The sequence below is a fragment of the Clytia hemisphaerica genome, unplaced genomic scaffold (assembly GCF_902728285.1).
Source record: "Clytia hemisphaerica strain Z4C2 unplaced genomic scaffold, Clytia hemisphaerica genome assembly, whole genome shotgun sequence".
Lineage (NCBI taxonomy): Eukaryota > Metazoa > Cnidaria > Hydrozoa > Leptothecata > Clytiidae > Clytia > Clytia hemisphaerica.
Genome location: NW_027104564.1, coordinates 209,136 through 222,294, shown reverse-complemented (window position 1 = coordinate 222,294; position 13,159 = coordinate 209,136). Strand labels below are relative to the sequence as shown.

Genomic DNA, 13,159 nt, shown 5'->3' with positions numbered 1-13,159 from the left:
ACTAAAGCGAGGAAGCTTAACGATTATTTTCTGACCTGAGCAAAACTGTTTTACCAAGCAGGAATCCTTTGTCTCAGGAGAACCTTGCGCAAAGTAAAGTTTTTCTAACTTTCGGCGAAAAATACACAGAAAGCTGACAAATATGCTTCCAAAGGGTTCAGAATGACAGAGAGTGGATGGTGACAGACAGATCTCAAAAGTTTTGGAACAAAATGGAGACGACTCTTCAAAAAGGTTTTTGTGAAGTTGAATTCTTAAGAAAGCAAAAGACATGAAGAGTCAACAGTTCGTCTCTTGTTTGATTGATACGTTTCTAAAGGTTTCACCTTTTTTTCAACGTTGTCACACATTCGAATGGGTAGCTCTCATTCAAGGCGAGACATCAGCAAATAACCACCCCTTTTTGAACCTCGATTTGAACCAGTCATCAGTATTTTTCCATAAACTCTCCAAGAATTACAAGAACAGTAAAAAAAATGCAATTCGAAAATTAGACACCTAAATTGTGCATTATAACGAATAATCAAATTGCAAGTTCAAAATTAATGTTCTGAAGCCTTCATCAGCAGAATCATCCCTTGCTAATAAAGTGGGAAATACAAAAACACTCTTCAAACACTCCTCGAAGGAAATCAATAAGGTTCCTCGTAAAATTTTTCAACTCTATCAAGGCACTGAGAGAGATGGTTTATTTAGCACTGGAACATTGATTGTTTTTGGTCAACCCAGGCATGACGAAACAGATTCAGCACGTATCAGTACAGTACGTACCAGATTTTCACAAAAAAACCCCGAAATTTTCCTCTTCGTCGGTAAAATCACTATAAAATCACTTAAATTTCCTCATTCGCCGTACCAGATATAAAAAGCTTCCGTCGTGCCTGCAATCCTATCAACACGAATTCCTAATCGTCGCTCCAAAAAGGGCAAAATTTTCGAAAAGCAGTTCTCAATTATTTAGGTAGGGCACACTTCTAACTCAAGCTGAAGCCTAGAAACGCAGTTGAAAAAAAAATAAAAACTAAACAAACTAGACTAACGGATGTATTTCAGGTATTTGGTGACGTCACTCAAAGCTTTTTGTAAGAACAAGCGCGACTGCTATCTTTTAACATAATGTTTATGCATCATTAGCGTATGAACAGAACGGGGATATTTCATCGGAAGATGAAGATGAAAAAGATTAGTTTGACCAAGTTTCCGTGATCGAACTTCAAATCGTGATTGAGAGTCAGCAAGAATTTGTTGGGGAGGGGGAGAATAAGATCACAGGAGTGACGAATATTTTGGAGAGTCACATACAAAAACATTTAAATGATGTTAGTTGTAATCTGTTAATGCAGAACATAGAAAAGAGTAGACTTCTCACGGTCTTATTATCATGCAGTCGCTACACTATAACAATGAGGAGGTTTTTAATGCGCTTAATAATGTTCGGAGTTCTTTCACGTAAAGCAGTCAACGTCTGGAGCCTGGTTCGCGTAGACATTAACTCAGACCCCTCTTTCTCTCTTAAAAACACAGAGAAAAATTAAAGCGAAAAAATCTCTCGCTTATGATTAAGGGTAAAGAATTTAATCTATTTTTCTTTCTCTCTCACTGTGAGAGTCTTACTCGCGTAAAAATTTCATTAAATACTTTAAATTTCATTGTTTTCAATAATATTGTTAGATTGTTCTTTAGCGATTATTTTCGATTTTCTATTGTTTTAAGATGCGCCATTTTTGTTGTGCCGTTGAAAACACCGTTGTGCCGGGTTTTTGTTCATTGTGATTTTCCGGAGGAGACTTTATACACAACAAAACATGTAAGATTTAGAAGACATTGATGGATCAGGCCTTTCTCACAGGAGACGAAGCTGAACAGCCTCAACGTTTTTTCTTCAATAGAAAAACAACATTTTGCAAACGAGCTTTTTATACTGACAAATCAGTTGATGTATGTGATAGTGGAAGGCTGACGACCGTATAATAGCTGGCTCACTTCTAACGAATACAAAAGAAGAGGGGACGAATTTCAATACACTGATATACAATAACCCGATTCAAGATCATCCTTACAAATTCTTCAAGAAAAACATCGTACCGCTCGCCGTTAAGTCGAAGCACTGGAGACGCGTGCCTTCTTTCGATATCAAGAAGACTGTCGCCAAGCAACATATCAATTTTATTTGGAAACATTCGTTCGTATAAAAGGGGAGAACAAGAAGATATCATTTCACTGTCTTCAATGCAAGACTCGACAACAGAAGGACCAAAACATACAGAAAAAGATCATCAAAAACAGGACACGCTACAACTTCCTTCGACAACTCTACAGCAACAACATCCAGAAGACATGGCGGTCACAACGGCTTCGTGCCAATTCTTAAACTGTCATGGATATTCACACACTTTACAGTACTTCCCACCATCATGCAGCCCTCTAACCATGGAGAAATTACGACAGAATGGTGTAGCGGTGCCGACAGACCTTACTTTCCCATACATGCAGCAAGAGTATAGTTTGCAAGACGATTTCCAACAACTTTCACAACATGCACAACAAGAGAAAGAAGATCAGCAACACTACCAGATGATGAGCGACAGTAGCGACACCAACAACAAACGTAAGAAACAAGGACAACAGAAGAGATCTTGGAACACAGAGAATTACCAGTGGATGAACATCAAAAGAACAAGGAAACCTCACCGAATGGAAGGTAAACAAAATACCCCTCTCTTTTTATCAGGCATGCGCTTGAACAGTGACAAAAACTAAAACAAAAAAATTTCTTTTTTAACTGAAGTATCCAAGTTTTTTTATGGCTGAGTTTCAGTTTTTAAAATCGAGCTTGTACCATTTAGTATAGTCTGTACACAAACCAGATATCTACTACGCTATGATAAACGTGAGATACACTCTGGTACAGAATACATTTGGCACGAATTGAATGAATTTAAATGATCCTGAAGTCTGAAAATAAACATGATTTCTACCTTCTAGATATGGACAACTTAGATTTGAACAACAATAATATGGACCAGAAATCGGATGTTATCAGTCTGACCGAAACATCTCTCGATTCCTTCAACAGTAGTTCGGAATCCATTCAACCGAATCCACCACAAACAACCACGAGCGCTACTGGTGAACAGGGCAAAAAGCGAATCTGTTTCAGTCAAAAACAAGTAGTCGAACTCGAGAAAGAATTTCATTTCAATAAATATTTGACTCGCGCACGACGGGTAGAGATTTCACAATCATTGAATTTAACGGAAGCACAGATCAAAATTTGGTTCCAGAACCGGCGCATGAAACACAAGCGTGAAATGAAAGGGAAGAGGTTCCAGCTACGTAAACATGATACGCCTCCCAATAGATGTCCGGTAGAATATCCCTGCGTCACTCCTGACACTATGCAAAACATTCAGTGTATGACGTATCAAGAACAGATGCCTGTCTTCCCGCCCATCACGCCGCCCGTATGACGAGGCGCTCCGGAGACGAACACTTTTAAATGTTGGGATTACAATACGGGCGCGGATCGATGCGGGCGGGATGGACAGATAGTCTTTAACATGTGTACATATGTGGAAATATGCTGTAAATATAGAATAAAACTAAAAAATGTGAAAAATCTTATAAAAAATTGTTGTTCACTATTTCAATTTGTACGCGTGGTTCAGGACGTAACTCTAATGAAATTTTTAATTTGGAAATTTTAATTCAGAAATGATAAGAGAGCTTATCCATAGGAAGAACGGATGAAACTGATTAGTTATATTGGAATCGCCCAACGAAATATTAAGATAGACAAAGATTTCAAAAATCTAATTTTAAAATTTTAGTTTCTTTAATTCAGATGCTTGAGATTTTCTAGGCTCTAGGATTTGAAAAATAGCCAACATTATAGATTGGCAAGCTAAAAGTATTTCCAAGGTCACCTTAAAAACAGCACAATGTTTTCAAATTCAAGCAATAAATAGTTTCTATCTTTAATATTTACATAACTAATTTTTTGAGGAAAAACTGAATATTTCTAAATTTAAAAAAACCAAAATCGTGATAAAATAATAACTGTAAGTAAGAGCCGGAAGATCAAGTCAGACATCGCCTCAATGGAAAGAAACTGTCTCCTCATATAACTAATTATTTTTTCTGATGATCAAATTATAAAAGTTATAATTTATCAGGGAGTCAGTGATCCAAATGATGTTTGACCTCAATTTGATTAAAGAAACGAGACGACACGGCAATCCTTAACTCGTCACGGAATATGGTTATCTTTGTGTTAGTTATCTTCAAATTTTGATGTCATTCTTTATTTTCATTCAATTTCATTATCATCTGGTAAGCTATAGTTTAGACGGTCGACTTTCTGCCCTGCCTATTCTAATTGTTTGATTAGACGAAAAGTGGGTGCAAAGTTGGCAGTTAAAATCTTTGCTTGGAAAAGATTGAAAGAAGACATTGCATTGACGTCAGAAGAGGGCAATGCATTGACTTAAGACAGACAACTTTTTGCCCGCTTTAATTTACAATTAGAATAGGGAGGATGGAAATTGTGCCGTCTAAACTAGAGCTAATATTACCAAGATCTCCCTTTGAACGAAAACGCCAAATTTTCAGGAATTCAGTTTACTTTGTGTAACAACATTCAATCACAACACACGTAAGCGCTGTGAAATATTGGCAATCTAAAGACCACGGTATCCAATACTAAATACCAGCGAGTATAGGTGAATCCACACTGGGTTGATCATTAATTCCATTTGACTCATTTTTGACTCTCCAATAGAATACACACCAATCTTGTTCACCAAAAGCTAAAAATGAACATTGAAATACATCAAAATCCGTTTTTATCTCCGTTGGTCTCGTTAGTGATTTTCCAATCTTGTTCACCAAATGAACATTGACGTATATCAAAATCCAAGTTCTCCAAGTAAATGGTGTCTTCTTTCAGCTTTCCCCTTCTGTTGTCAGCTGGTGATCTTCAGTTGATTCAGTATTCATGGCGTTGGCGACATGTATGAGGTCGTTGAGGTCACATTGTGAGCGGTGATAAGGTGGATGCATGTTCGGAGCTTTAAAAAGGTTGGTGGATGCGCGACAAACGAAACTAAAACATGACATTGGGCGTGGCGTCTCTTCGTCTAACCCTAAAATTAGGAGAGAAAAGAAGGACCGATCAAATAAAATGCATTTTATCTTTAAAGAACATTGTTTGATGTATCTCTTACCATTTCTCGACATAACATCTTCAAATTGTGAAAAATTCGTTTGTTACTGATGCTTTGTCAGCATAAGAGGCGCGCCTCCTTTCCATATCACAGAAAAGAATAACTTTAAAGGTTTTTGAGACTCATTGAGAAGGGGGCAAGCTAAGGCCATCAATGTAATTTGAAGTAAATAGAAATTCCTCTGAGCTGAAGCTAGTAATTCTACGAAGTTTGATTGCAAAATGATTGCACTCGACACTGGAAATGCAGTATCGAGGGCCGATGAGGTATTGAAGCACAATATTCTAGAAATCTGAAAAACAGACGTTCGGTTGTCGACACGTCATAAACATCAGATGGAGGAAGAAGTTCTTTTGTACAGGTGAAATTTGGTGTTTTTCAAAGAAGTTTGGGGAAACCTCCTTTAAAAAGGGTGTGATGAAGCAAAGTCACGAAAAGATAAAAGGCGGTGAAAGTATCGCATGATAAACAATCTAGTTTTGTTACGAAGAAAAGATGAGATTTTGAAACATCAAAAAGAGTTAATCATTTAATGTCACCTTTGAACTTATTTTTTGTCTCTCTTCCTATATGTGTGACTTGAAAGATTTTATTCATGCCCTCTCGAAAAAGATCGGCTAATTCGATTATAGTGGGTGCGACAATTTCTTTTCAAACTTTAAGATTATGATGGTTTGAGAGGTCGTACTTTCGTAAGTTTTACATCACGTCTCTGAAGTAAATAATACTTTGTCCATCGAAAGAAGGAACTTAAAATGATTGCCAAGTAGGCAAAGCATTTTGAACAATCGAGAAAATTACAAAGCAAGAGGCCATGTCCAAGAAAATCTTTTGATTTCATTCACTTGAAAATTTAGAAATATCAAACATAATCTTTAAAATGAGACAGGTCTAAGGGAAGTTTGAAAGTTTCTTTCTTGGGACTCTTTAATGTCAATATGTCCGTCAACTTCTTTCGAAATCATACGAAGAGAAGAAAACTTTGAAATGTTCCAAGAGAAAAGTGTCACTTTTTATGAAAGAACCGTGAGAGGGTTTCACATCCAAAATGTCGAATCAATGTCATTTCTATTTTAAAGAAAGTAAGGAATTTATTCATTGAAATATCAACTCAACTTTTGTAGGTCAAATAAATGATTCAACTTATTGGGCGCAATCAAACCTTTAAAAATTAGTTGTCAGAAGAGCACAACAGGTCCCGACCTCTTCCTGAATTTTATGGGAGAAACGAGGTTAAAAATCATTAAAATAAAACAACAAACTAAGAAAAGCTCAGCCTGTCTAAGAAAATCCCAACTTCAAGCGATTTAGAAGTTTAAAACAGGGAAGACTAAAATAACCACAGTTTGTCGTGAAAACGAACAAAGATCGAGGAAAGGAAACCAGTTTGTTTAAAAAACGTATTGAAAACTAAACGTTTAGACTGTAGTGGAGAGATAAAGAATTTAAATACCTGGCACGAAAAGCATCGGGTCGAATTTGGTGACATTTCGTTTGGTGGGAATTAACCAAGTGATGACTGCGGATTTTTCGCAGTATTCGTCTTGTAAGAAACCTCTCAATTGTGCATAGTAGGTCCCCCCTTCGATGTCTGACGTGCAAACAATATCCCCTACTCGGTATAACAGACCCTGAAAAAGATCAGATTATAAAATCAGATTCAATTCAGGTTCTTATCAGGTTAGAATCCCCGCTTCTTTCAACGTTCCGTTCAGTTCAAATATAGCCGAGCCGGCTGGCCGTGGACCCCGTGAAAGCAATCGAAAGACTGCCTAAAAGTCCTAGATTACTGGGCTATCCACATTTTAAATATCGACTCTATTCAATGCAGTTCTTCAGCAGAAAATATGTATCGGCGTGTCTTTAGACATGATAATGATTATACGCACTTCCGTAAAAACAAAAGCAATCTGCTATACTTACGTCATGATAGATAGACTGTGAAGCCACGATGGCGGACGAACCGAGCACGGATTTCATGGGCTTTCTTTTGTACAATGAACGACGACTTTTGGAGTGACCACTCTTTATAATACGATCGCCGTAAAAACCGTTTGTAAATTTCTAAGGGAAAGAAATCAGTGTAATAGGCCTTTTCATAAATTATTTTGAGAGCAACGACTGTCTCGTTTTGAAACCATTACCAAGGTGATTAAATCCCTTCTTCTTCAAGTAGTACTTTTATAAATAGAGTGAACTTCTTATGAACTCCTCTGGGAATCTATTACTAATCTATTAGAAAGTTTAGAAGTATAATTTTTATTATTGTATTCGGCATTTTAAGCCAAAACGATGTCAGGAATTAACCCACATTATAGTACTTTAAAGGCTTTTGATGTGCAAGCAAAACCGTTAACCGGCGTTTGCGACGACGGAAACCGTCTACTTTAGGCGTACAAACTTTCGCGAGCAGAAACTTTCGCGATTTTCGCGAATTTTGGCCCTTTTCGCGAAAGTAAATGTATTTAAAAATTCTAGGAAGGACCATTCGCGAAAGTTTATGCTCGCGAAAAATTCTTGACAAAATAGATAATTTGTAAATCTTCAAACTTTGAATAAAGTGTAACTTTTATGGCATTTTTTAGCCTGCTATAAGACTAATAAGTCAAAGGACAAATGTTTCAAGCAAATCCAAGAAGTATTTGTCCCTCTAAGCCATTTTTTCATGTGAAAATTCTCAATTCTACGTCTTGATTCGCGAAAGTTTATGCTCGCGAAATATATTTTTCCATTCAATTCGCGAAAGTAAATGTCGTGAATTTCGATTTTTCGTCCTCGCGAAAGCTTCTGCTCGCGAAAGTTTGTACGCCTAAAGTAGTCTATTACTATAGCAATATTTTGAAAACGAGGTAAGCGTTGCTCGTGACGTAATTTATGAAAAGGTCTATTCTCACTTCCAAAAATTGAATGAATAGACCTTGATTTTTCATACCTATCAATTCAAAGCAGTCGGATGAGATAAAACAAAAGGTATTTTGAAGATCTGTAAAGAGCTTGCAAAATGAATTTTAACCATCACACAGGAGGTAAAAGGGAAGAAGAAGTCAACCTTATTTTGTTTATTTTTTCTTTTGGAGATTCGAACATCTTTGGCTTTCATGGGTGGTTGCATCTGTGAAGATGACGTTTTGTTGGTTGAAGAAGACGCTGCATTGTTATTGCTATTTGTTCCACCCTGGCCAGGGGCGTTAGTGGCCGAGTCGCCCTTGATACGCTCCAAGTGACAAAGATTACAAATCACACCTGGAAAAGATGGACAAGCTTTATCTTACAGGTAAATGTAAGCAAATCAATTGATACCTCTGGACACATAACAGCTTTCAATATCACTCGAATCAGTATTTAAAACCTTCAGTCATTAAGAAACAAGCAACATGCTGAATGGACCTACCTAATGTTTAACATCAGATGAAAATAAGGAAAAAGTGACAATAATTGTACAAAAATTCAGAATGGAAAAACAAAGCTTGTTTGTTGAATAATGTTAAATGGTAAAAAGGAATTTCCCCAAATACGAAAATCACTTAAACCATTCAGGCCCAAAAAACCTTTTAAGCTGTTTTTGGCCCAAATTTGCCCAAAATAATTTTCCTTAAAAATCTGGCTCCGTCACATTTTGGGCATTGCCATTTTGCATCACTGTGCCAAAAATCATAAAAAAATTATGAGTCAACATTGAGAAAAGCTATATTTTCTTATTTGGTTAAAGGGAATTTCCCCAAAATACGAAAATCCGTCTTTTAAGGCGAATAAGAATTTCCCGGGAAAAACCACTTCAGTCTTTCTTTAGAAAATCTTGCCCTCCATCTTTGTACAAAAAATCTGAAAAAAGTAATGACAGGATTTTGCACAAAGTCCAAAAAACCCTATTTTAGGCAGTTTTTGGCCCAAATTTGCCCAAATATATTTTATTTCGAAAATCTGGCTCCGACACATTTTAGGCATTGCCATTTTGCATCATTGTGCAAAAAATCAGAAAAAAACAATGAGTCAACATTGTTAAAAACTATATTTTCTTATTTGGTTAAAGGGAATTTCCCCCAAAATACGAAAATCAGTTTTTTAAGGCGAATAAGAATTTTCCGGAAAAAAACCACTTCAGCCATGGCATTCTTTAGAGAATCTTGCCTTCCATCTTTGTACAAAAAATCAGAAAAAAGTAATGACAGGATTTTGCACAAAGTCCAAAAAACCATATTTTTAGGTAGTTTTTGGCCCAAATTTGCCCAAATAAATTTTTTCTCAAAAATCGAGCTCCGTCACGTTCTGGGCATTGCCATTTTGCATCATTGTGCAAAAAATCAGAACAAGCTAGATGCTGAATGGACCTACCTGATGATGAAAGTTAGATAGCAATGCAAGGAGAAAAATGAAAAAAATCAGTCAGAAAACATAGCGTTTAGCGAAAATGCATAACGCAAGAAATTCATCATTGATTGATGGTGGGGGGAGAGGGAAGGGTTGTAGGGAAAAAATAAATAGAAAGTTCTGGTCGCAATTGAATCATGCTTGATGGAGAGCATCGTTATCAATAATGTTTTTTTGTGAAAAACATAGAAATATAAGGAAAAAATCCAATGAAAATCTGCAAAAACAGCGATTTCCGGAATTTTCAACCGGGAAAAAATTTTTCTCAAAAATCAAACTCGGCCATGTTTTGAGCATTGCGAATACGCATCTTTCTGCAAAAAATCTGAAAAAACTAAAAATAAAAATTCGAGAAAATGTCAAAAACCGGTTTTTCCGGCATATTTCCGGCATTTTCGGCCAGAAAAAATGTTTTTCGAAAATCGGGCTCCGTCACATTTTAGGTATTGTCATATTGCGTCAGTGTGCAAAATTTCATAAAAAAACATAAAGTACAGCTCGAGAAATTCAAGAAATACTGTCTTTCCGGCGAAAATAGGTTGTTCCGGCGACTTTTAAAATAGTTCCGGCTTCAAAAATCAATTTTATTGAAAATTAAAACATGCTTGATGGTGGGCATTACTATTAATAATGTTTTTGAATGAAAAAACAACCAATTATAAGGAAAAAGTCCAATGAAAATCTAGAAAAACGGCGATTTCCGGCATATTTCAGACATTTTCTGCCGGAAAAAATTTTTTCTCAAAAATCAGACTCAGCCATGTTTTGGGCATTGTTAATAAGCATCTTTGAGCAAACAATCAGAAAAAACTAATCATAAAATCTCGAGAAAATGCCAAAAAACGAGTTTTTCCGGCAAATTTCCGGCATTTTCGGCCGGAAATGTATTTTTTTCGAAAATCGGGCTACGTCACAATTTAGGTATTGACATTTTGCATCAGTGTGCAAAATTTCATGAAAAATATAAAGTACAGCTCAAGAAATTCAAGAAATACCGTTTTTCCGGCGAAAATCGGCTGTTCCGGCGATTTTTAGAAAGTTCCGGCTTCAAAAATCAGTTTTATTGACAATTGAATCATGCTTGATCGTAGACATTGCTATTAAAAATGTTTTTATGTGAAAAAACAACGAAATATAAGGAAAAAGTCCGATGAAAATCTGCAAAAACGGCGATTTCCGGCATATTTCCGGCATTTTCGACCGGAAAAGATTTTTCCTCAAAAATCGGACTCGGCCAAGTTTTGGGCATTGCTAATACGCATCTTTGTGCAAAAAATCAGAAAAAACTAATGATGAAATCTTGAGAAAATGACAAAAAACCGGTTTTTCCGGCATATTTCCGGCATTTTCGGCCGGAAATGATTTTTTTTCGAAAATCGGGCTCCGTCACATTTTGGGCATTGCCATTTTGCATCATTGTACCAAAAATCAGAAGAAACTAATGAGCCAATCCTGAGAAAAGCTGGTAACAGACGAACGGACGAACGGACATGGGTTAATTTATAGAACCTCCACCGGGGCACCCGGAGGTAGGTCCAAAAATTGTAATGAGACCATTGATCCAAAGCTCCTAGATGGGAAATAAAGCCACTTATTTACCATCCATTTCTCTTGCTCGAGAAAGGTTGAAGATCACTCTCCACAGCCATTTCAGGGCTTCAAATTCAATGGAGGAGACCGTGATACTAACCGTCAGAGATTCTGCTTTTTTATCCGATATGAACAGTATAGGTGTTAACCGTCAAAGAGATTCTCCTCCCTACCTATTAATATGCTTTCCCAGAAAAACTTAATAAAAATAACATGAAAATAGCTTACCTTGTTTATCTTTCGATTTTCTCCACATAGCACATTCTTTAATTTTGCACTCCAGACATTGGAACATTTCGTCCTCATCAAAGTAGTCTCTACTCTCATTGGCTTTTTCAGATGAAGTGTCGGTGGTCTCTCCTGATTCCTCCATCAACAATTCTTCCTCTTCAAGAAGTTGTTCCTTCTCCTGTTCCCCACTCTCTTCAACCTCCATCTTTTCCTCTGTAATCAGGATTGAAAATTGCAAGATTATGTAGACTGGAGTCGTTTATAATACGATTATTGTTACGGGATTTAGTTTGTATAAACTAAAATTTGTTCCCTCCATAACTTGTTGCTTTATTTCTGCTATGTCTGAATTAGACGTCTAGCCTGCTAGACTAAGGATTATGTTAATAGACCGATTCTGCATCAGCACCAATTCTTAGAAATTGCAAGAAAATCTAATGGGTGATTAGCAAGACCCCTTGTTTAGCTCAACACTGTAAATATTTCCCGTCTGGATCTGCGTATTTTTTAGTTTTGCTGTTTGTTTTTGTTTGTTTTGGGTGAAATTTAGTTCGGTTATAAAGTAGCTTGCTTGAGGTTTGGTTAAAAATTCATGATAAATGCGACAAGAAAAATGAAGTAATGCTAATACACAACTTTCCAAAATGTACTATTTATGTCAGTTTATGATGTGCACCACTGCGATTTCTTATGACATACATAATTTCCAAAACAGCTGATTGCATAGTTTCTAGAGGGGTCAAGGCCCCAGGTAGGAAGACCCCCTTACTGGCCACCTCCCTTTAGTAAATTCAAACTTTAAACACCCCCTCCTGTAGGAAGGTGTATAGAAGCTAAGCGATTGGTTGCAAGTGATGTAATAAGTAGAAAAATCAGCTGAGTTTAATAATTTTGCCAAGACCATGTCCGCACATAACGGTTCCGTTCCGCTCCGAAACGAAAAGAAGCCATTCTATTGATTAGAAGGGACGTAGAAATTCTATTTAAAACCAATATAATGAATGGCTTCATTTCGTTTCGGAGCTAAACGGAACCGCAGCATGTGAACATGGTATAAGTCGCGAGTATTGGATAGCTCACTGAGTCTTCCATGGCAATGTTTAAGGCCTTAAAAAAACGTAGTCAAAATATTTAAAGGATACGCATAGATTAGATAATTACCTTCGGTCACTTGCTCTTTTTTTTGTTCCTCGTTTGCCTTTTCACTTTTTTCCTCGTTCGCCTTTTCACTTTTTTCCTCGTTTGCCTTTTCACTTTTTTCCTCGTTTGCCTTTTCATTTTGTTCTTCGTGTACCTTTTTATTAATCTCGACTTGAACCCCTTTGAGTGGTGGAACTGTTGATTCTGTCGTTGCTTGTTCATTAGATGTTGAAGATGGAATTTCTTTTGGTTCTTCTGCCATTTTTCTCTCTTATATTTCTTTTTATTTCACTGTTGATAAAACGAACAGAAATAGTTTTAAGTGTGATGAAAGAAAGTTGTCTTTAAATGCGTTAGACTTGAAACTGCATTGTGGGTAACTAAAAAGGAAAATATTTCTCAGAGACCGTTGCTGGAAAATTTGAAAAAATCTGAAAGCTAAATTTTTTTATCTAAGGTCTTCATATTTCATTTTAGCATTGGAGAAGCCTAAACTATTTACAATCTGTTAGGAAAAGAATTTGTTAGAAGTCTCTCTGTAAAATATCCTTAAAAAATATCGTATCAAGTCAAAAGAAATAAATACAAAAATCTATGCCTTCCAA

General features: G+C 36.4%; 2 protein-coding genes across 2 annotated transcripts; one reads left to right on the top strand and one right to left on the bottom strand.

Annotated features, from left to right (window-relative positions):
• Nucleotides 1-1,864: 1,864 nt before the first annotated feature.
• On the top strand, nt 1,865-3,505 carry LOC136823364 (homeobox protein Hox-D3-like). Its single transcript, XM_067079536.1, is given in 3 exon segments — nt 1,865-2,701; nt 2,986-3,374; nt 3,376-3,505. Coding segments are annotated over 3 exon segments (906 nt in total). The 5' UTR covers nt 1,865-2,229; the 3' UTR covers nt 3,421-3,505.
• Nucleotides 3,506-3,981: 476 nt separating this feature from the next.
• LOC136823363 (GATA zinc finger domain-containing protein 1-like) lies at nt 3,982-12,841 on the bottom strand. Its single transcript, XM_067079535.1, has 6 exons — nt 12,576-12,841; nt 11,412-11,627; nt 8,275-8,468; nt 7,149-7,289; nt 6,679-6,856; nt 3,982-5,144 (listed from the first exon to the last, which is right to left on the bottom strand). Exons 1-6 carry the CDS (start codon nt 12,814-12,816, stop codon nt 4,945-4,947), a joined length of 1,170 nt encoding a protein of 389 aa, XP_066935636.1. The 5' UTR covers nt 12,817-12,841; the 3' UTR covers nt 3,982-4,944.
• Nucleotides 12,842-13,159: the final 318 nt, after the last annotated feature.